General features: G+C 52.6%; 1 protein-coding gene across 1 annotated transcript; it reads right to left on the bottom strand.

Moving 5' to 3' along the window:
- Nucleotides 1-738: 738 nt before the first annotated feature.
- Nucleotides 739-16,529, bottom strand: LOC114685693 (fatty acid desaturase 3-like). The gene is given in 14 exon segments (XM_028860339.2): nt 739-903; nt 2,493-2,582; nt 2,585-2,613; nt 2,769-2,848; nt 2,988-3,047; nt 3,049-3,085; nt 3,475-3,572; nt 3,995-4,071; nt 4,461-4,541; nt 4,773-4,899; nt 5,022-5,123; nt 6,086-6,283; nt 6,753-6,863; nt 16,148-16,529. Coding segments are annotated over 14 exon segments (1,371 nt in total). The 5' UTR covers nt 16,373-16,529; the 3' UTR covers nt 739-847.
- Between the last annotated feature and the right edge of the window lie 6,682 nt (nt 16,530-23,211).

Below are 23,211 nucleotides of genomic sequence, written 5' to 3'. Positions count from 1 at the left end.
GGGTCCCGACGCCAAGTGGGAAGCCAGTCCCTGCTCAAGAAACAGTCCTCAGATTCTAAGGACTTAGGGATAGAATGGCCACACCTGAGTCCCTGCCTATTCAGCTCTGCAACCGTTGTACCATGCCAAATCTGGCAGAGCTGCTCCACTGCTGCATTGGAGCTCCCCACTGCTGCATGGAGCTCCCCACTGCTGCATGGAGCTCCTCGCTACTGGCCATCCTGCGTGGAGGATTAGAGAGGCCGGTGCCAGTGCGGGGGGGGGGGGGGGGGGGGGGGGGGCTTTCCCACCCCACAACTCAGAGTCACCTGCAGATGTGACCCTCAACCCAGGTCCTTGAGTATATAACTCACCCCAGGGTGCTGCTGAGAACAGGAAGGAACCAAGCCCTGAGCTGCAGCAGCTGTTGCCTCCGCGACCCAGAGCACCCAGGGTAGAGGGGGAACTCCTTACATTCTGTCCCATCGCAAATGCTCTGACGCCCCCTCTGGAAGTCTGAAGCAGATCTGGCTCCAAAAATCCATGAAAATTCAACACTTGGCTCCATGTGTCTGGGTTGCTTTTTATATAAAAATAACAAGCTTTCCTTCCGTTCTTGCTCTAGGAAAACATGCTATGTTCACCAATGTAGCTTTAAGTGCATCCTCCACCCCGGTCCTGTTGGGCATGTGCACGGCCATAAGGCTCTTGAACAGAAAGTGCTGAGGACTGAGGAAAGCCAGCAGGACCAGGCAGGCAGACAGGCTGCCCCAGCAGGGGTGAGGAGGGCTGTCGATCTTGCCCAGTAGCTTGGTGACTGCTGGAGTCTGCACCCTTACCCCCTTCGCCACCCATGAGGGTGCTGTCTTCATTGATGGAGGTATGCATCCAGCCAGATGTCGCCAGACTTCTTCAGAGACCTGAGAGTTGGGGATGGGGGTCAGGGACTCAACTGGAAGGTACTAGCATCCCCCTGCGCCCATAAGGAGTGTTGAGTAAAGACATCCTTGTGAGTTCCCATCCCCCCGGGACAGACAGGCGGCTGTGTGGGGCCAGGTACTCATTAACCAGAGTGGAATCTGGACTGCAACAGGGAGGTGAGTGGCAGATGGCCAAATCCAGTTGTGGGCCTCAGTGGGCCTGGCCATCATTCACCTGGTTCTCCCTGTTACCTCTCCCTTTTAGACTCTGCAATCCAAAGGCGTGGGACACAGAACTGCCCCATCACGATCCAACCGATAAGAACAGGAAAAGAATAATGTAGAGATGCCTGCAGGTCTAGAATCCAACTGCCGTTTTGCCCCTCCAAGGCTGCTTCTGAGGGCTGAGCCCCCCCCCTTCCATGCTGAACAGATACAAACAGCCTGGTCTTCCCCTTTCTGCTTCCACTTTTGCTCAGAGTGCATGACCACTTAGAGCATCTTTGCAAGATGTGAACGTCAGGTGGTCTCTCCTCTTAGTGGAGGAGAGACCCACAGGTCGGCACATTCCTGCCTGAGGGCCTCTGCAGGGCCTCTTTCTGGAATACTCTTTAGCCAGGTGCCCTTTCCCAGTGACCAGCTGTTCCCTGCTTCTTGGCCTCTGCTCACACGCACCCATGTGCCTCTTGCTCTCACACTTTGCACTGCCATGCCATAAACAGTATCACACCCTTTGCCTGATCCTCCACATCCTCTCTCCCGCCTCCACCCTTGGTTTTCATTCTAGTTAAGCTATTAAAATGGTTCTCGCCGGGCGGTGGTGCGCACGCTTTAATCCAGCACTCGGGAGGCAGAGGCAGGCGGATCTCTGTGATTCGGCCAGCCTGGGCTACCAAGTGAGTTCCAGGACAGGCACAAAGCTACACAAGAGAAACCCTGTCTCGAAAAACCAAAATAAATAAATAAATAAAATAAAATGGTTCTCAAGTTTTGTCATGTACTCTTTAACTGCACACATGTGAGCGAATGCACACACACACACACACACACACACACACACACTGTGTGTGTTTGTTTATGGTATGCACACATGTGAGGTTTGATGCTCGGTGTCTTCTTATTGCTTTTCCATCTTGTTTTCTGAGACAGGGCCTCTCACTGAAACTGGAGCTCACTGGCCAATAAGCCCTCCAGGGATCCCGCTCCCGCCTCCCCAGTGCTTGGGTTACAGGCACGTGTCATCATTCCTGGCTTTTTACACGGGGTGCCAGGGATCTGACCTCGTCTTTGTCCTTATACAGGAAGCACTTTACCATACTGAGCCATCTCCCAGCCCTGCAAATGCTTGCTTTGTTTCCCTTCCGTGAGGCAGAAACCTTTCAGCCTGTCTGACTCGCTGCCAATGAGTTCTCCCCTCTGGGGAAAGGGAGAACAGTGGCTGATCGGGAAAGATCTAGAGAGCCAGTTCTTAGGAAGGGCCCCTCTGAGGGCCAGGTGCTCAGAAGATGCTGACCACGTCAGGAGTGAGCATGGAGCTTGGGAAAGACACATGCACTAACATGCGACCTGAGGGGCCCAGGGCAGCCTTACCGATGATGTCCACCAGGGCGGTGAGGAAGGGTTTCACCTCGTAGTGTAGGCCGTGCTTGGTGCAGAACGCCTTGACCAGGGGGGCCACCCTGCGTAGTTGTGCTTGGCATCGGTGGGAAAGAGGCTGGGAGGGCAGGCCAGATTGAGTAGGGAGCTGCCAGAGGGAGCCGCCTACTCCTCACCTTCCAGGCACATCTTCCCGGGATCTCACAGAGATGAGTCCTGGGCCTGGTTTTGGCCTCACCCTGAAACCCAGCGAGCCCTCCGGGCCACACTTACTGGTGCTCAATCTGGAAATTGAGGTGCCCACTGAACCAGTCAATGAAGAGAGAAGGTTCCACATTGCAGGTGGCTGCCAGCTGCCAGGGGAAGGAGGGGGACAAGTGAGGGGAGCTGACTCAGAACCTTGACCCACCACCTGGCAGCCTCAGCAAGGCTGATCCCTCCCAGTCCGTGACTCCCAGCTGGCACATCCTCCCACCAGGCTCCCAGGACTACCTGAGAGCTGGCCCAGTCCCGGTGCTTCTCATGGCCAATCTCCTTGGGGATGTGGTTCAATCTGCGTGATCCACACAAACCAGTGGCTCTCCAGGACCCTGTGAGGAGGCGTTGGTACTGCCCTATATCCAGCTCAGAGTGGAGGCTGGCATACATACAGCTGAACCCTGACCTGGGTCCCAACTACCCCGTCTGTACGATGGAGTTGTTAGTGCTTTCGCTTGACATTTAAAGAAACTCATAGAGCAGTGTCCCGGTGAGGCTGAGGGCCACCGACAGAGCCATGACCAAGCCAAGCTGCTCTCCTCAGGCCACCAGCCCTGAGTCTGGCCACCCTGTTAGTGTTTGATTATCCCAACAGTCACCTGAAGAGGTAGTACTGGCCCCCATCCTGCAGAGGGACAACAGGCTAGGCCGGTGGCTGGGGTCAGGGTCCCCGCCACCTGTGTGAGACCTCCCGCTCCTGTCACTCTGGATCTGGCCATACCTGACGGCAACAAAGAGCAGCAGTGTCCCGGTTGCGCCATAGAACGGAGCATAGGACAAGAAGAAGCGGGAGTAGAAACTGGCAGCCCACAGCAAGTCCTGCGAGGACAAGAGAGGCAGTGCTGAGCGGCCTCCATGGACTGGGGGAATCGGGAGGCAGGAGGCCGGGCTGGGGTCATTCAACTCTCTCTTTCCTTTGCTTCGGGGCTCCAGACAGGCCACTGGCCCTCACTGGCTTCTGCTTCATGGCTGAGTAAAAGGACAGGGAACCTGTCTTGTCATCAGTTAGGGCTGACCAGGGTGGTGACCCAGCCCGTGCCTGGGATACAGATGCCTGGCAGTCAGTCAGTCCAGGGATTCTCCCCACGAGGGGGGAGCCCCTTTACAGAAGAGACCCAAAGGGTGCATACTCTCTTCTTGCACACACACATATGCCCATTCACACTCAGGGATGGACAGTGCCGTCCCCTGAAGCCCTCTCCAGAAGGCATATGCTTGTGGTCCCGAGCAGTGCCACTCACCGTCCATTGCATGCACACCAGCATGTAGGCTAGATTTTCAACTTCAAAGTTCACCAAGGTGAGCAGCGGTGGGCCAACTGCAGGAAGGGAGCATAGGGGCATGCAGTAACAGGGGTGGGGTACCCGGGTGAAGTGGGCAGAGGAGATACAAATGTGGACCCCATCCACTGAGATGACCTTCCCGCTCTCCAGGGCCCAGATTGTACTCAGTCTCTTGGCAGCTGGCTCTTGTCCCTGTCTCCCACCTCCCTTGTCCCTTGTATAGGTTAGGAGCCAGCCTTACACATCTCTGCCTTGAGTCTCCCCTGTCCTGTTTGCAGAGGCAATTATAGAACACTCTAGGGCTCCAGACAACCCTGACTCGAGGGCAGAGGGACTCTGGGGAGGATGGGAAAGAATGAGGACAGCCAGAGCAGAGGGTCGGCCCCCGCCACATCCCCACCCCAAAAGGGCAGCAAGTACTCACTCAGGAAGAAGTACAGATGCTGGTGGTTGTAAGGCAGGTATCTCCGTTTCTTCTTGCCATAACTGTGGAGACAGGCGTCGGCTGGGGGAGAACAGCTCTCCAGGCCCAGATCAGGGGGCTGGCTGAGGCCAAGGTCAAAGGCAACTCTAGATTCTAGCCACTGGGTCACTCATCCCCAGGTGGCTAGGAGATGGAGGGAGGACTGGACCTAGAGCTGGAATGCAGGCTAAGCTAGGGGCCAAGCATGGGGGCACAGTCCCTGCCAGGTCCCTTAGCTGTAGTCCTGTCCTGAGTGTCCATGTCCCATCCCACCTACCTCCACAGATGACTCCCCGAGGAGGAAGATGGGTGCCACAGTCACATCTGGGTCCTTGTGGAAGATGTTGGGCTTGGCATGGTGCTGGAAGTGGCGGAAATTCCACCAATGGGCAGAGAAGCCCTGTGGAGAGAAGGGACTTCAGGGGTAGAGTCAGGCCGTGCCTTACTTGGTACCCACACACTTGAGCAGACCCAGCACAGAGCCCGATTCTATGCCTGGATGCCACCCAGATCCACACTCACTTTCAACTGCCCCATCACGAACTGCTGGGCCACATGGTTCCACCTGGACTTAGGGAAGATGGAGGCATGGCCTAGATCATGCTGCAGACACCAGCACTGGGCCTGGGGAGAGGTCAAGAGTAGAGGAGAAATCCAACAGTGATGGAGGAGGCTACCTGGCCCTTCTGGTGCTAGGGTCCACCCACTGCCGATGCTCCACTGAACCAATGCACCTGAGTTTGATGGTGTGCGTGCATGCAAATGTCAGGCTTCAGAAGCAAACTTTCTGTTCTCATAGCTTCTGGTCACCTGCATCCCCTAAGGCAAATGGTAGAACCTAGAATTCTCTACCCTACCTGAGGCAAGCCACAGGCACAAGGGCGCTCTTCTCCAAAGCCTGAAATCACTACTCTAATGTCCTTTTGCCTTGGTGCCAATCTTACAGAAGGGCTACCTCATCCAATAAGAACTCGTAAGAACCCCGTTTCGAAAAGCATTCCATCCCATACCTGGGAGGAAAGAATGCCTCAGGAAGAGGCCAAGAAAAATTGGAGCAGACAGGACTTGCCGGGTTTCTGAGCCAGTCTGTTTCCCCTGGCTCAGACCTCTTGTGTCTGATCCCATTCTATTCCCTGTCTCATTCTGTTCCCATTACACAGACCTTTTGTGTCTGATCCCATTCCTACAGGCTGTTCCTGCTTCATAGAACCTACATATTAAAAAAAAAAATGGATAGTTCACCCTGGTCTTTTGCTCTTTAACCTGAAGGCTCCTTGGTCACATAAGACTACGACCAGATAAATTTCTCTAGGTTTTTCTCCTGCTAGTCTGGCTTCTTGTCACTGGAGTGTTAGCCAAGACCTTCATGTTAGGCAGAAAAGGATCCATCCTCCTTTTCTTCACCTACACAAGTCTTGCCATGCATAGGACTGTGACATTCTGGATCTGGCACATCTTAAGAGCCTCTGGCATTTCACTTACCCATCTATCCACCCACCCATCCATTCTTTCTTTCATATATTAAAAAGCCGTCCTGAGTTTACACATGTGCTGGACTCCACATCTCTATGTAGTCTTGGGGTTACCTGAGAGATGGCCAGGATTAGGGCAGCAAGGATGCTGGACACCCAGCCAGGGCCCAAGAGGTAGATGATAAGCCAGGCCAGCAACTCCATAGCCAGGATGTGGCCCAGCAAGAGTGCAAAAAAAGTGCGGTCGGCTTCGAACAGCTTCATGTCCTCAGCTGCCTGGCGCAAGGCTCGGAAGTCCTCGATCAGCTGGGCCTGTGGTAGGAGAGTGGTCCAGCAGATGAGGAAGCAGAGACTGCCAGATTTCCCAGAAACTTCCCATTGCGTCTCAAGCCATCCCACTTCCCATTGCTGGGTCCAGGTGTCAGCAAAGATGATGGATAGAGACGGAACAAGAACACTAGCCAGGGTGTGAGCTGGGGAACTAGCGAGTGGCTAAGTTTCTTCCTGACCCTTTTAGGACTCAAAAACATCCTCACTGTAGAACTTGCAGGGAGTGGGGTGGGGTCTGAGCCCGAAAGAGGCCTCACCCAGAGACCCACTGCAAGTTCCTAGCTAAATCAGATCTGGAATCCTTACTTCTACAGGACATTGCTATGACTTTCGCCTTTGACTGTGACCCCAAAGGGGACACAGCCCCAGCCCCTGCATCCCCCAGGAGTAATACAGAACAAGCTGCTACTGGCAACAGGCAATGCCCCAAGGCCTCCAGCTGTCCCCTCACATTCTGAGCGCCATCCTGGCTGGGCTCCTCTGGGGCTAGCTCTCCAATCAGCAGGGGCTTCAGGAACTTGCGCACATAACGGAGATCCTGGTGGAAGGCATGGAAGGCATCCTGAAGGAGAACCACAGAAACAGAGTGAGAAGGCTGTTGCGGTGCTGGAGGGGTGGTACAGTGGTTAAGAGCACTTGTTGCTCTTGCAGAGGACCTGGGTTAGATTCCCAGCACCCATGCGCTGGTTCACAACCATCGTAATTCCAGTTTCAGGGATCCAATGTCCTCTTCTTATCTCCATGACACTAAGCATGCATGTGTTACATGTAAATACAGGCAGGGTCAACACTCACACATACAAAAATTGAATAAATCTAATTTTTAAAAGTAACAAACAGGAAGGACTGTTGATAGACAGAGAGACAGACAGAAAGTCAGCCGGATGTTGGGCAGTCATGGACAAGAGACAGGAGGGTCAACCTTACTATCAAGCTCTCCTTACTCTTCCCAGGCCCCAGGTGCCTGTTCTACAGCCCTCACTCACCACGCCCCATCTGCCTCATCCAGCACCAAGTTCTCCTCTCAACATACCTGAAAGAATCCCAGACAGACTGAGTCCATCCATGAAAAGGCTTAGCCCTTCCAAAAAGCTTTCTGTGTACCATAGTACTTTTCTACTGCATATAAGACAAGATTTGGCTCACAAATGTTAAATTTATCCAATTCTTACCAATACAACATGGGTAAAAATGTGTGTGGGGAGACATGTCACTGAAGACCTCTGGGCCACTTGGGCAAGTCCATGGTGGGCCATACACATTGAGTTCTTGGCCACATGCAAGGAAGCTATTTGAGCAGTTAAACTTATTTGACTATTATTTTCTTTTTGGAGACATGGTCTCATGTAGCCCTGGCTGGCCTCAAAGTTGGTAAACAGCCCAAGAGAGAATGACCTTGGACTGATCCTCTTGCCTCAACCTCCCTAGTGGTGGAACTACAAGCAGGGCCCCCCATGCCTACCCAGTTCACAGGAGTGCTGAGAATTGAACCCAGGGGCACTTTGCATGATAGGCAAGCACTCTACCACCTGAGCTACATTCCCAGTAGATAGTATAATGTTAAGGACAGAAAAGCCTGACACTCCTGTGTCTTTCTTTAATAATTGGGGCAGGGGTGAGGAGCAACACAGAAAAAAGACAAAAGCGGGAGGTAAGACAGATGATAAGGAGAAAGATGGCTAGGTTCCCGCATCCTTCCTGCCTCAGCCCTGCTCTTGTGTTTACTCAACCCATCCACTGTTTGCTTAGGATATCACATCTAGCCCATTTATTGGTCGCAGGTGGCCAAGTGATTTTTACCGTTGCAATTTCAGGAAGCAGAGAGGGTGACTGGATGCCATTGTCCCCGTGGCCCTGGGAAAGGGGACTGAGGCCCTTCCAAGATGCTGAAAGGAAACACCTTTGCAGAAGCCTGACAAAGAACAGGGGCCTCCTGTTGTCCACGAGTCTACCAGCTTGTGTAGGTTGAAACAGAAAATGGCATTGTTAACTACAGTCACCCCACTGTATCACCAAGCTAATTGCCCTAATCACTGTACATTCTACACAGGTGTTGAAATAGCCTCTGGCCCCAGGAACAGGGGCCTTATTAAGAGTTTTATCAAAAATAAAAAGCTGGGAAGACGGCTCAGTGGGAAGAGCACTTGCCATAAAAGCTTGATGACCTGAGTTCAAATCCCCATCACCCACGTAGAAATCTGGGCATACCTCTGTGAGTCTGTAACCCCAGCGCTGTGGTGGGAAGTGGGGGAGGGTAGAGATGGGAGGCTGCCAGTGTGGCTCCAGGTTCAGTGAGAGAGTCTGTCTCAGGGCGGTGGCGGTGGGGGGCAGGACGGAGGATGGAGTGGGGAATGATAGAAGCAGGACGCCTCCTCTGGCTCCACATGCATGCGGCCTCCACATACATGTGGGTGCTCAAACCCACGTGCATACAGCACCCGCGTGCACACATAAAGATAAAGTAATAAAAATAAAATAAATTTAAATTTTTTAAATGAAGCTGAAAATGATTGTAGTCCTACACTTACCGGCAGGGACATTTCTGAAGAGTCCTTGGAGGAAGGAGACTATTTTAGAGATCACACCCGGAGTCTACCCTAGGGGTCACTGACAGCTAGGGACTGGTGAGCTAGGAGGGTGTGGCTTCTAAAATACCCCAGGCTGGATGATCCAGGAGCGGGGTTATAAAAGCATAGTTCTCATTTTCTCTGGAGATGAGGAAGGGACAGGGACACAGGAGAATGGAGTCCCACAGGAAGCTTCTGGTTTGCTCATTACTGAGGATTGAACCCAAGGATTCTGTGGGTGCTAGGCAACATGCTACCAACTGAACTACACCCCCAGCCTCATATTATTATTATCTATAAAATATCCAGTGGTATCGAGACCCTTCATGCTGATGTGTGACCATCCATCTTCAGAATCTCTCCTCTTCCCCAGACGAAAGGCTACACCCATTCAACTCATTCCCCTTCCACAGCCCCGACCCCACCATTCTACTCTGTTTCCATGGCTCGAGTCTTATTCCAGGAGCCTCACTTAAATGGAGTCCTATAGCATCTGTCCCTGTGTGATTAACCCATTTCACATAGCATAATACCCTCAAGGTTCATCCATGCTGCAGCAAGCGCCAGAATTCCCTAAAGCTGGTGGTGATTTTAAACCTCTCTATCTGAGCACAGAGCCTGGGACATGGAAAGACAGACAAACTGATACTCTCTCTCTCTCCTCTCCGCCTCCCCGCCACAGCCACCCACCACTTCAACAAGCAAGATTCAGACTCTTAGAAATGTGCCCAGGGCCATAGTCGACATGAACAGCAGACAGACAGCCCTGTGCACTGTAGGGAGATGAGCAGAACCGGACTCACCCAAGGGTCTTCCGGCCAGCTCACTAAAGTGATAGGGAAAGTGGGAGTCTCCTTGGTACCAGGTCAAGGCTCCAGCTGGCAGGAAGCTGACAGGTAGGTGGCCCTAGGCCCTTGGACAGAAGGCTCAAGCCTTACTTAGGGCTGAGTGAGCACCATGGGGCCTGCGCATTTTCAGAGGACACTCACAAGGTGGGTCACCTAGACTCTGAGTACCAGCCAAGGACTTTCTGGAACTCTAGTTTAAGTCATATTGAATCAAAAGGTATGCCATGGGGGCTAGAGAGGTTGCTCAGTGGTTAGGAACACTGGCTGGTTTTGCAGAGGACCCAGGTTCAGTTTCTAGCACCTACATGGTGACTTCCAAGCATCAGTAACCTTAGTTCCAGGGAATCTGACACCTTCTGATCTCTGTGAGCACCAAGGCATACATGTGATGCACATATGTACATGCAGGAAAAACACTCATACACATAATTTGTTTTAATCTGAAAAAAATTAACAACAAAACAAAACAAAAAAAGCATAGCAAACCTAAGTTCCCGGTGACCCCTGCAGGCTCTGTTTACAGATATACCTGGTTTGGGGCAAGTTTTTAAGTGCAGATGGTAAGTAGGCAAGAGGCAGCCCTCCCCACCTCCCAGGGCAGCGTTGTGAACCGTTTTTTCCTCGAGACACCTGTCCCAGGGGAAGAACGTGTAGTGGCAGAGCTGGGTTTGAACTTGAGTCTGTTCTCTATAATGTCCACACCCCCTCAGAATATGGAAACCTCAGAGTCCCGACAATCAGAGCCCCTGTTCTGACCCCAGCCTCACTGTGAGCTCCGCGTAGCAGCTGACTGGGGGCTGGGGAAGTGGGGTACAGTCTGGAGGCAGCCTTCCTGCAGAGATGGAACCTGTGATTCCCTGTCGGAGCCCCGGACAGGCTTGCCGCCGTCTTCCTCTTCTCAGTAAGATGGGAAACACTGACGCACACCTCACAGGCTGCGCAGAGGACTGACGTGGGGGGGCAAGCACTTAGAAGGGCCTAGTGGACAACAGGAGCCCCGTTGCCCAGCGTTCTTCCGTGCCCCAGGGCCCTGCTGCGCACATGCCGCTGAGAGCCACGGGCTGCAGGGGTGAGCGGGGCAGTGAAAATGTGATGTGTTTGGTCAAGACCTAGTTGAGTCTTAGGCTAAGGAACAGGAAGGGTGGGGCTGGGGGAGACAGCCTCCTTCTACTCAAGCACAAGAGGGAGGGAAGAAGTTCTGGTCTCTGGCCAAAGAATGGAGAATGCTCCAGATCAGCCGGGGGGGGGGGGGGGGAGGAAGGGAGGGCTGTTGGAGCTCTGGTGATCTGAGTCTGCACTGGCTGCCTATTTACCTTTGCCAGAGGTGGGCATAGGTCTCCAAGGACACACTCCTGCGTCTCTTGCCTTCCAGATGGGGGACAAAGGCTCTGCACTTAACTTCTCTGTGCCACCCTCTCCCCAACACCGCTTTCAGGAGGGGCAGTGAGAACACATTATCATCGGTATCCCTCTCTTACAGATGGAGAGACTGAGGCAAGGGCACAGCTCTGTAACCAGGACATACGGCTCTAGCCTGTGCAGCAAAGCCCAGCTCAAGGGAAGCTGCCCCCAGGCCCCTCAGCATCCCTGGTATCCTGGAAAAGGGTGAGAAGACACAGCTGATAGATCCTCTGCTGGCCAGGACCCTTGGCCTCAGAGATGTTGCTGTCTCAGCAAATACCTGAAAATGACCCAGGCTTCTGGCACGTGGTCCTCTCTTCACCACTGAACTCTGGCTTTACCACTGGAGCCTGGCTCTTTTATCAGAAACCCGAAGGCAGCCAAGGGAAGCCTTCCCTCTCAGGAAGGAAGGGGGAAGGCTGCCTGATACTCTGAGGTCACCATCATTCCCACATCTGCACACTGCATTCCTGCCAGTCACACAATCCTGACTCCTCCCCACAGGGAGGGGGTGCGCACTTCGACCCGCAGAAGAAGACACCTGTAAACCCCCCGCCCCCAGAGTCAGGTGTGGCAGCTTGCATCTGTAATCTCAGTACTCAGGAGGGAGATGGTGATTGATCTTTGTGAGTTTGAGGCCAGCTTGGGGTATATAATGAGTTCTAGGCCAGTCAGGGATACATAATGAAATCCTGTCTCAATACAAAACAAACAAATGCCCACAAAATGACTACTCGCTGAAGGAGACTTTCAAAGCAGCCAGTGTGGTTGGTGGGAACAAGGTGTGGGCATCGGTTCTGGGTGGTTGAGGCCATCCTGCCCTCACTAGGCTTCAGGGCTTCCTGGTCATAATTCTATTCCCTCTCAGCTCCTATCCAGACACAGACTCTCCTTCCTAAACCCAGGGATGAAGGTCTTGTCATTTTGGGGTATCATGACATCACTCATCTTCTGCTCAAGTCTCTTTATCTATACAACAGACAGGACCTAACCTCACAGGGTTGTTAGAAGTCAGTAAATTATTACATCTAAAGTTCTCAGAAGAGAGCCTAGTCAATACCTGTTGGCTGAAACTACTATGGCACAGCCTCTGATGGTGGCACCAGTGACCCCTACTTTTGGCTCGTAAGGGGCCAGAAGAAGGTAGATGCCAGATGGCTCAGGTCTGCTAGACTTTGAATTCTTCTAGGACTGACAGTGCTTCAGCCTAATGGGCACCGGGGACTGCTGGGAAACTCCTCACCTTCCCCATAACCACACCAGTTGAGTTCAGGGTTTCATTGCCCATGGTAACCAGTCACTCAGGTGCCCACACCATTCTCACAGTGAACCCAAACAGAAAGCAATCTTATCCCTGCCACATTGAAGGGGAAATAGAGTCACAGTGTGAGGACAGGTCAGCTCCTTCTCTAAAAATAAGACAGAGATAACTTGGGCATTTTTTTTTTTTTTGGTTCTCTTTTATCAAAACAGGATCTAATGTAGTCCAGGATGGCTTCGAACTCAATGTGTAACTGAGGATGATACTCAGCTCCTCATAGTCCTGCTTTCACCTCCCAAGAGCTGGGATTACAGGCCTGCACCATAATGCTGGACTCTATTTGCTTTGCCTCATTTTTTTTTTTTTAACTTTCACTGCTGGGGATTGAACTCATGTCCTTGGGCGTGCTCAGTCAGCACTCTACTGCTCAGCCATATCCTCATCCTACAGAGATAATTCCAATGGCCCCTACTAGTATCCACATATCTCTGACCTGCCACATTCACACTTTGGAGCCCAGTTACACAGTCACTTGTTCTGAATGCCATCCCAAAGAGAGAGCAGGTCTCCATTTTGCTTACCTTGACACCCAAGCCTTTGCCCTTCTAGAAGATGATTTTATTTTGTTTTATTTTTAATTATGTACGTGTGTGTGTGTGTGTGTGTGTGTGTGTTTGTGGGGGAGTATGTATACATGAATGACAGTGCACACAGAGGCCAGAGATGTTGGCTCTCCTGCAGCTGGAGTTACAAGAGGTTGTGAGCCACCCAATGTGGGTGCTGGGAATGGAACTCAGGTTCTCTGCAAGGGTAGCATGCACTCTTCACCACTGAGCACTTCTCTAACCACAAGGATCTTTTATTTGGAGACAAGGTTTCCTATATTCCAGGTTGAGCTCAAACTTGCCTCATACCTGGGAGTGACTTTGAACTCCAAGTCCTTTGTCTCTGCCTCATGAGTGCTGGGGTTACAGGTGGAGGTCACCATGACCAAGTTTATGCAGTGCTAGGGATGGACTCTAAGGCATCACCAATACTAGGCAGTCTGCCAGCTAAGCTTCATCCCACCCTTTGGAGATCCTTTTAAACACAGAGCAGACGCCTTTGGTTTCCATGCTCTGCCCTCCCTGGATCTCCTTCTTCTTTAGAATAAACCAAAGTCGTCCTAAGGACAAAAATATCCAGTGAGCCTGGCATGTCTGCCTTTTGGCTCCCCCTTCCCCACGACTGCTCTCTTTTGTAGCCATGTTGTGTTCCTTAGGGATGGGTGGTATGGTCCCACCTCTAAGTCTTTGCTCTAACTGATCCATCTGCGGGACACTTCTTCCCTGCAAATGTTTCGTTCACAGCTGCATCTGCAGAGATTGGGGGGGGGCGGGCATAGGAGGTACTCATCGGTAGATTTAGGGGACTCCATCGTGGAGAAACCAAGGTGGGGGAAGAGCATGGGTGTGCATTCCAATCCCACACCTGCCACTGTTTCAAGTCACTTGGTTTCTCTGCATCTGTTTCCTCACCTGTAAAGTGGGACAGCAGAAGCAATACCTGCCTTAGTGGGGTCGCCTGAGGATTAGGAAACAGTATCAATAACAAGCACAGAATTTAGAGTCTAGAACACAGTAGGTGCTTGGCATGTAACCCTCACATATTTATGACCGGCAGGGGCTGTACTCCCTGGCTGGCTCTTTTTGTCTCAGGGTGACTATGACTCTTAGGCAAACCTGGCCCAGGGCCCAGAGTGCTCTCCCCAGGGCACCAGGCTCTGTATCCCAGGATGGTCACAAGCTGACTTCACGGCACAAGAACTCTGGGAATTTCCTGGCAGGAAGGCTTCTGTTGCCTGGACATGAGAACAGCTGATGGGCGCCTGGGTTGATGCAAGTGGGCAGCGGCCTCCCACCCCCAACCTGGGAGTTCCAGGGTCTGGGATGGGACAACTGGCATCTAGATTTGATCACACGGCACTGGACCAGTCCAACCCCTGGTATGCCCTGTGGGTCCATCACAGACGAAGACTAGGGTCTGCTGAGCCCAGGCCCCTCCCAAGCCTTTGACTTGAACATACCAGGTATTTTTTTGGCAACTCCACCCCAGTGCCTGGGGCCTATAGCAATCTCTATTACAGACAGGGCCAGAGAGAGACTAGGTTACCTAGCAAGGGCTTGGGAATGCTGGGATGGTCCCACTCCACTGCACTCTCCAGCGCGCGTGCATGTGTGTGTGTGTGTGTGTGTGTGTGTGTGTGTGTGTGTGTGTATGGAAGAGCAGTTACTGAACATCCACCTGTGACATAGCAGCATGGTTGAAAAGGTATGTTCCTGCCCTTGCCATATGGTCCAGTTCTTCCCACTTGACCAATGAGGAAACTGAAGTGCAGAGGTTAACCTCTCAGGGCCTTCGATGGCAGAGCCAGAACCCTGCCACAAAATGCCGAGAGATGTTTTCCTAACAGACCTTACTGGCTATGAATCAAAATGGTGGCTATAGCAAAACCATTTGACGGAGGTCTCAGGGCACGGAGTTAAATCTAAAGTTAGGAACCCCGTGTAGGAGGGCACCCTGTACGGGCCTGGCCCTGAGCAGGAGAAAGCAATCAGTCCATGCTCTCTGCTGTCCTCCTCTCCTGCCCAGCATCCTGTGCTAGGCTATAACATGATTCTCACAGGGTTTGCCAGGCTCTGTGGAGGGGCCATGGCACCTCATGCCCACCATGCCCTGGTAGAAAGGCAGGCACACACACACACACTGGCCTAAGGTTGATGATTTTATACACACACACACACACACACACACACACACACAATGACCCAAGGTTAATGATTTTCAGGAACCTTCTCATTCTTATGCTTCTCGGTTGCTTGGAGTGAATGGGGGAGGAGAGGGACGGTGACAGTTCTGGGACAGGGCAGAAATCTCCTGCTGCCACCAAGTTCTTCCATTAAGAATTCATTCCCTCCAATCTTGAAGCTCTTCCTGGTACCCATTGTGACTAACCTACAGTTCTGGACAATGGAAGGCAGAGCGTCGTGGCCTCAACCTTTGTTCACATAGGGTGACTGAGGGAGAAAGGGTCTGGGAAATTGCTTCACCCTGGCTCCAGCCAGATAGTCCTTCAGGCCAGCCACATCCCTCCTTGTCTAGACGTGGACTGAGAATGGGAAGCCAGCGTCCCAGGGGCCAGCCTGTGCCTGGGGTGACTGTGCTTCCCGTGGAGGCCCACCCAGCCTGGCAAAGTCTTCCCACGTGCAGCTGCCAGCCCAGCAGAGGTGAGTCACTGCCCTCAGAACAGTCTACACAAGCGCTGGATAAGCCACAGACCTCCAGGCCCTGCCCAAGCTCTGCTGCCCAGCCCCCAGTCTCTGATGGCATATCCCTGTCGCTAGGGACCGAGCCCTGCCCCTTGCACTTGGAAGCACCAGGTACTAGTCTGAGAGACTCACAGCAGAGATGAGACCTCAGTACAACAGTGAGGGTCCTTACCTAGGGTGGGATCTACCCCTCACGGCACACCCACCTCAGTGGGCCCATTCCTCTCTGAGAGAAACCTATTGCACAGACTGACCCAACAGCAAGTCCTCCATGCAAGAAAGGGACCTCCTTAGCCTTGGCTCCATCTCAACTCTGGAGCCACGGCGTGGGGGTCAAAGGTCAGAAAGAGCAGAAAGGATGCTAAGGTCCGCAGGTGGAATGAGACTAGGAGCCTGTGACCCACGTCTCCCTCCCCACCGTTAGCGCCAGGCTCCACCCCGCTGCCTGTGGGCTAGCTTACCGTGGCGTCCTCGGCGCCGTGGTGGCCGATGAGGCGGCTGCCCCCTGGGTGCCGCTGTGCCCAGCGGCTGATGTCGTAGACACGGCGCTCAATGACCAGCCACTTGTCGCCTGGTAGGTCGTGCTGGCGGATCTGCTCCCAGCGGAAGATGGGCAGGGGCGCCTCCAGCGGTGCGGGCCCCTCCCGCGGCCCTGGTCCCCCGCCGGGCTCCCCGACGCCACCCATGGCCACTGTGCACAAGTCCTCCGGACCCCGGAACGTGACCGAGGTCTGAGAGAGACACCGTGGAAGGCGAGGTCGGGATCGGGGGTCTTCCTCCGCCGCCGCCCTCCCTGCCGGCCCCGCCCTGCCGCTGCGGCCGCCGTACGAGCGTGCGCCTGCCCGGCTCTCCGCGCAGGGAACTTTTCCCTCCCTTATAACCGCGCTGACAGCGCTCGCCTCGCCCGCCCCTCGTCCCGGCCCCCGCGCTGGCCAGTCCCGCGCCGGCTCCAATCCCAGCGCGGCACCTCCACCTCCATTGGCTGCCCGGGGAGGGCGGTGTCGCGAAGGGGTTCGCCCCACCCGCGAGGGCCTCGGGGGCCACCACGCCCGGCCCAGCCCCCGGGGCACTGTCCCGCCCCCAGTTCCTCGGACTCGAAGCTTGGCCGAGAAAGGGGGTGAGGGAATGGGGACCGGAGCGCACGGGAGTCCCGCAGGCCGCTGCGCCCGGGCGCACCCTCAGGGCCCAAGAGGAGCCCAGGTCTGAGCCCGAAGAGGCTGGGAAGTGTGGTTAGGGACGTCATGGGGCTTTAGCCACGCATCCCGGGTGGCTAGAGGTGAAGACACTACCTCGGAGCGACTGTCAACAGCCTTCAAACAATGGACCTCACCCCCCAACAAACCCTCAACGTCTACAGGAGGAGGCCATCTAGAGCCATCTGCTGGGGAGGATAACCTCTTCTCCCTTTGGCTGCAAACAGGGTTGGGGATGCCCAGAGTGATCACTGGGCAGGAAGGGAGCAGCCAGCACTGGAGCCTGCAGCCCTGCATTCACGAGAGGAAAGAATGGACCGGTCTGCAATGGCTGGCTTGCTTGTTACCACCTCCCACCCCACCCCGACTTCAGTCGCATTTTTGACTTACTAAATTGAAGTCCTCTTGAGAGTGTAGCTACATTCCCAAATTGTACGATGTTACTTTGAGATCGACAACAATTGCTTAAAGCTAAGCATTCACGCCAACCGGAACCACGATTGGCAACCTTGAAGTTCTATCAGAACTTCCCGGAGGGCTGGTTAAAACAGACTCCCTCACTCCACCCTAGCATGACTCAGGGCAGAAAGGTGAGGCAGACTCGATGGTTGGAGAAAAAAATCTTTTCAGAACCTTTAAGTGTATTTCTCCAATATGTAGGAGACTAGCCTTTAAGGCACCCTGTGGATACCAAAATCAACCTGTGCTCCTTGCCTACTTAAGACAGTATTTGCATGTAACCTTCACACATCCTACCGTGCACTTTAAATCATCTCTGAATTCCTTACAATACCTAATGCGATGTAAATGTTCTATAATTGTTCACTGCATTGTTTAGGGAACAATGACAAGAATAAAAAGGCTGAAAGCATCCAGTCCAGATGTGACCATTACAAGCGGAAATGCACAGGACAGGAAGAGAAGCAGAGGCTAGCAAAAAAGAGTGCTGGTGACAGTCAGGACCTGTGAACCGTGGAGAGGTGACAGCAGGGCCAGCCTACATACACGCTGCCTCCTTCACATGGAGAGAGAGCAGTGTGGCACATTCCAGAATTATTTTCTGAACATGTCCAATCTACTGCTGATATGTCTTAGGCTGCAGAACTCACAGAGATGGAAGACCCATGACATTTTGTGCCAAAGGAAGACCAGAGCTTGAAGAACAGGGCCTCTTGGTTTTCCCTAGTTCGGGGAACTCTTGCTTTGGTTAGCCAGGACAACCAGAGACCCATGATGTTGCCACGGACAGGAGTTGTTTAATCCCTTTCTACCGGGCTCTTCAGAATCCCGGAACCCCATTTCTGCACACCTGGAGGATTCAGCAGCCAAGCCAAGGAGGACAGTGGGTACTGCTGCCCCCACATGGTCACACTGAGCACCGGGGTGAAGAGAACCTACTCTTCCCAGGGAATATACCTCTCGCATCCAAACCTGGTGGTCCATAGGGCGTAGCCCTTGCTCCATTCTCAACACCTCTCAGTATTATGATGTGCCTGGTTCAAGAGCCATCCAAGGGCTCCTTCCTGGGCCTGGTCTGGACTCAGGTATGGGAGGCAATTAGGGGTCGGGTAAGTTAAATCTCTCTATGTCCTAGCCATACCAGGAGAGTCTACAAAGTGAAGACTGAACAGATTGGTTAGATAACATAAGAACAAGATCTGAACCATGCTACCCTTTCTGGCCACTTCAGTCCAGCATGGAATCTATAAGTGGTATGGGGCCTCTTTCCACCTGTATCTAGTTGTGTGTTCCCATAAAGCCTAAACTATGAGTGACCTCTCCCTACCTCCCACACAAACCGCTTCCCACTCTAGTTTCTCTGCAGGCCTCGGGGTCATCCCTAGGCCACTCTGTCTCTCGGATCTCTGACGCTGGAGAACTTGCAACTTGCAGGGAATCAGGGGTTGGGGGAACTTGAGGATCCATTGTCCCCAAATCCCCAAATCCGGGCAGCTGAGGCCTCTCAGACCACTTAGAAAGGGAGAGGCATCACTCGACATTCCTGAGCTGCCACTGGGCCACTGCCAGGGTGTGTGGGTGTAGGAGGGTGAGGGAAGCCAGCCAACTAGAGTATTTTTTTTTTGAGGGGGGACAAACTTGAGGTTTGAGGAGAGTCCCCCTTGAATGCAGACTCTTGCCTCTGTCCCAGCTGGATCCTCTACTGTTGGGAGCTCCCACCCAGGCCTCTTTTTGGATGCCTTGAGATTGCCACCCCCTGCAAAGCCACCAGCTACTGTCCTGGAGCCAAGCAATGTTTGTGCAGGGCCAGGGAGGCTCAGCAAGCTGGACAGGCAAGCAGTGGCATTAAGAAAAAGCTCTGGAGCCACCAAGAAAGAGCAGTCCCAGAGCTCAGGCAAAAGGGACTGGAGTCAGAGCTCTAGGGGTTGGCCCGAGTTATAGATCACATCATGAGCTGGGTTATTAGTTCAGGGTACAACTCTTCTGAGAAAGGAGGAGCAGAGGCCATGGGCACCACAGAATTATGTAAGGGCTCTTTGGAACCATTTAGGCCAGCAACCACAAGCCTATCGGCCACTGGTGGGACACAGACCCTTAGAACAGCCCTTGGTAAAAACAGGCTGCACAGAAATGTGCAGCAAAGGCGAGAAGACCCCACATCACTGCTAGGGATGTAGATCAACGCCCAGGGAGCAAACACCTCACATCTCTTAGAATGCTTACTACCAAAACCAATAACATCAATTTGGTCAGGAGGCAGAAAAGTTGGAACCCTGGAGTATTGTTGCTAGAACTTTAAAATGAGGCAGCCACCATGGAAAAGTATGGAGGGTCCTCTTAAAAAAAATAGAACTACCATATGAGCCAACAGACTTACTTCTCATTATTTATTCAAAAAGACTCTAAGCAGGGTCTCCAAGAGAGATTTGCATACACAACAGGTACCAGCAGCCCATGTCTATCTCCAATGAATGGACAGACACAGCAGGTGTTACATATACAACACAACACTACTGAGCCTCAAGAAGTCAATCCTGTCATCTTACATGGATGAATATTGAGGACATTACATTAAATGAAACAAGTCAGTCAAGAGAAGATGAATGTGCTATAATTCCATTTACAGCTAGTCTCTGGAAGAGTCGTATTCACAGAGGCAGAAGGTGAAATGCTGCTCTCCACAGTCTAGGGACAGGAGAAACAGGGAATTGTCTAATGATCATAGCTTTTATTTTGCAAGATGCAAAAAGGTTTATAGATTGGTTTCATGGCAGTGTGAATATACCCAACACAACTATAATTCTACACTTAAAAATGGCTAAGATTACGTGTTTTTAAAAAGTGAGTAAGTTGTGGCAGAGATTGCTCCATGGGTAAAGCATTGTGCAAGCCTGACTACCTGAGTCCAGATCCACAGAACGCGTATAAAGCTCGATCCAGTGGTCCTTGGCCTGTAATCCCTGTGTTCCTAATGAGAAGGTGGGAAGCAGAGATGGGAGAATTCCCAGAAGCTAGCCTGGCCTATGCAGCAATGGACAATAAAAGACTCTGCCTCAAACAAGGGGGAGGACAAAGACCAACACAACACCAGAGGTTGTCTTCTGACATGTGCACCATGGTACATGTGCACTCACACTCACACACACACACACACACACACACACACACACACACACACACACCCAAATGCATAAACAAATGAGGGAAGATTGGGGGGGGGATCATAATCCCAGCTCATAAATGAAAACAACTTGCTCCAAGGTCACAGCCCTGGCAGGATTCAAATCAGGCAGGTTTGGCAGATGGCAAAGTGAGATATCTCAGGGTGCAGCCCCAGGTTAAATGTGCTTAGTCAGGTTCGGATGCTTTCATCGATGCCTAGAGGCCAGACTCAGGATTGGCCAAGGAGGGCTCAAATGATTCCTATGTGCCAAGTATTCATAGAAGCCCAAGCGGGTTATCTAGAGAATTTCAGAACAACAGTGTGGCTGATGGCAGTTAATCTCCCTAGTCAGCTCCAAGAGTCAGAGCCCCAAGCTGCTTCACAGGTCTGGTAGCACAGTCAATCCTAACAGGGTATAGTATAGGGAGCAAACCTAGGTTCAAATGCCAGCCCTGTCTCAATCTGTTTCTTTTCTTTGATTGTGTGCGGTGCTGGGGACCAAACTCCAGGCCTTGAGCACTCTACCACTGATCTACACCCCTAGCCTTCCTCATCAATTACAGAAGCAAAGAACCTAAGCACACTTTGAGTGTTTGGTATAAAAAACAAAACACTAAGAGGTGGGTTAATACTATGGAGCCCAGAGACTTAGGACCTCTTTGTGATTTTTCCAAAACAGGAGACTGAACCCAGGGCCTAGTGCTTGCTAGGCAGGCCTCTACCACGGAGGTAAATAAACCCCAACCTTGGGGCCTCTTTCCAATGCCTCTATCCATTTACATGAGGGAGAACAGCATGTTTTAACATTGCTAAGAGGCTGAAATAATGGGTTCTGAGAGGGCTGGGAGCTATGACTAGTGCTAAGCTATTCATTGCTGTTACCAAGGTGTGGCTGTGTTGATGGCCCCACCTGTGGTCTGATCAGGGTCAAAGTTTTGTAGCAGCAAGGCAAGTAAGTCAGGGGAGTAGGGTCCTCCACGGGCCTCTGGAGTGCCTCCTGGTGTCTCTTTGGTCCTGCATATGGCTGAGCACAGAACACAGAAGTTAGAGACTGATTAAGTCCAGCACTCAGGTTTTCACCCTCCCTTGTCCCCAGGTGAACAAGGGTTGACATGGTTAGAGGATGCCATGGGGATCCCACCTGGAACACCAAGTTTTCCCCTGACATTCGCCTTTGTCTTTACTTTCTTCCATCCAGTGCCCTGGATGTGTTACTGGTATGTTTATTATTGCCAATGTCCAGCATGAGGAGATGTGGCAGGGTCTAGTCAGCAAACAGGTGTGTCTATGGGGACTGGGAAGACAGGAAAGGACTGGAGTCATAATGGAGCAGGAAGGGGACGTGAGGACACAGAGGTGCAGCAGAGGCAGAAGAGTCCTGGGAACAGGCTACTGACCAGAGAACATGTGAAGGCAAAGGACCTTGACAGAGCTCTGGCCAGCCCTCCAACCCCACCCCGCTGATCTACCATCTGAGTGGCACCTGGGCCTCAGGCAATCGAGAAGTTCCTGTAGGCTGCTGACAACCTCTGACCCAACCCCGAATCTGCTGCATCCTCTTCCAAGAAAGCACAGAGCCCTACAGGTGGGGCAGAGGCAGGAACCACAGGACATCTCCTCAGTCCTACTTTGAGGTCTCTGAGGACCCTGGTTACCCCCACCTCTTTCCACTCGTGTCTGCCATGCCTTGCTCAGAACCCACCTAAGACTGGGGTGAGGCAGTCCAGCATTTCTGTAGCCCCACTGTCCTATGGCAGGTAGCACCGATCAATCTTGCACTGTCCTGCCAAGCCCCAGGAAGCCCAGTGCTTTTGACTCCAGGCTTCTAATAGACTGGGGGTCATGGCTGAGGGCTAGGGGACTCACAGGTCAGAACTGAACACACAGAGTGGCAAAAAAACCATTCCACTACCCCATAGCCCCATGAAATACTAAGGACAACTCCAACAGTCTTCCCAGCAGCAAGTAAGCGGTGTGAGCGGTGGGGGTGGCTTCAGGATTTGGGGTTAATCCCAAGCACGAGGGCAGTCAGGAAAGGATTTGATTTCATTCCTTCAGATGCCCAAGCCCTGGCCAGAGCCCCAGGGCGCAGGAGTGAAGGCCACTGCTGCCTAGCCCCTACCAACAAAGCCTTCCTTTATTAAACAGAGATTGTGTTACATTCACTTGAAGGAATAGGGGCGTGGTGAGGGATACGTCCAGGTTGGATACCCAAGCCTAGTTCCCAGTGGGCTATGATGGATGGGTAAGGCAGGGTCCAGGTCCTATGTAGCCACTCCATCCAGTACCACATACAGGGCCCCTGTGGTCTGGATGGCAGCCACAACTACATCCTGAGGCTCCCTGTGGCACACTTTGAGAAGAAAGAGTCCAGGCCCTGGCAATTTTAGGGCCAGGGCTCCTGAAGATGGGGTTGAAGTAGAGATGGAGGGTCAGAGAGACCTCTGTTAGAAGAATGGAGACAGGGTCTTACTCATTTTCAGAGCACTTTGGGGCAGTTATCCCTCCACCGTGCTCAGATTGGAGACACTTGCCCTACCACTGGGGAAGTCTAATGAGGCCACTTGGGAACAGGGTGAGAGATGGCCACAAGGGGGTGCTGGTGACCCAGAGCTTAGAGGCTGTGGCGAAGCATACTCTGGAGATCCAGCCAGTCCCTTTCTGAAGACAGGGCAGCAACAGAGCATTGGTAACCAGCAGGGACTTTTGG

The sequence above is a fragment of the Peromyscus leucopus genome, chromosome 1 (genome assembly GCF_004664715.2).
Source record: "Peromyscus leucopus breed LL Stock chromosome 1, UCI_PerLeu_2.1, whole genome shotgun sequence".
Classification (NCBI taxonomy): Eukaryota; Metazoa; Chordata; class Mammalia; order Rodentia; family Cricetidae; genus Peromyscus; species Peromyscus leucopus.
The sequence above is the reverse complement of the archived record's forward strand: the minus strand, read 5'-3'. Positions and strand labels throughout refer to the sequence as shown.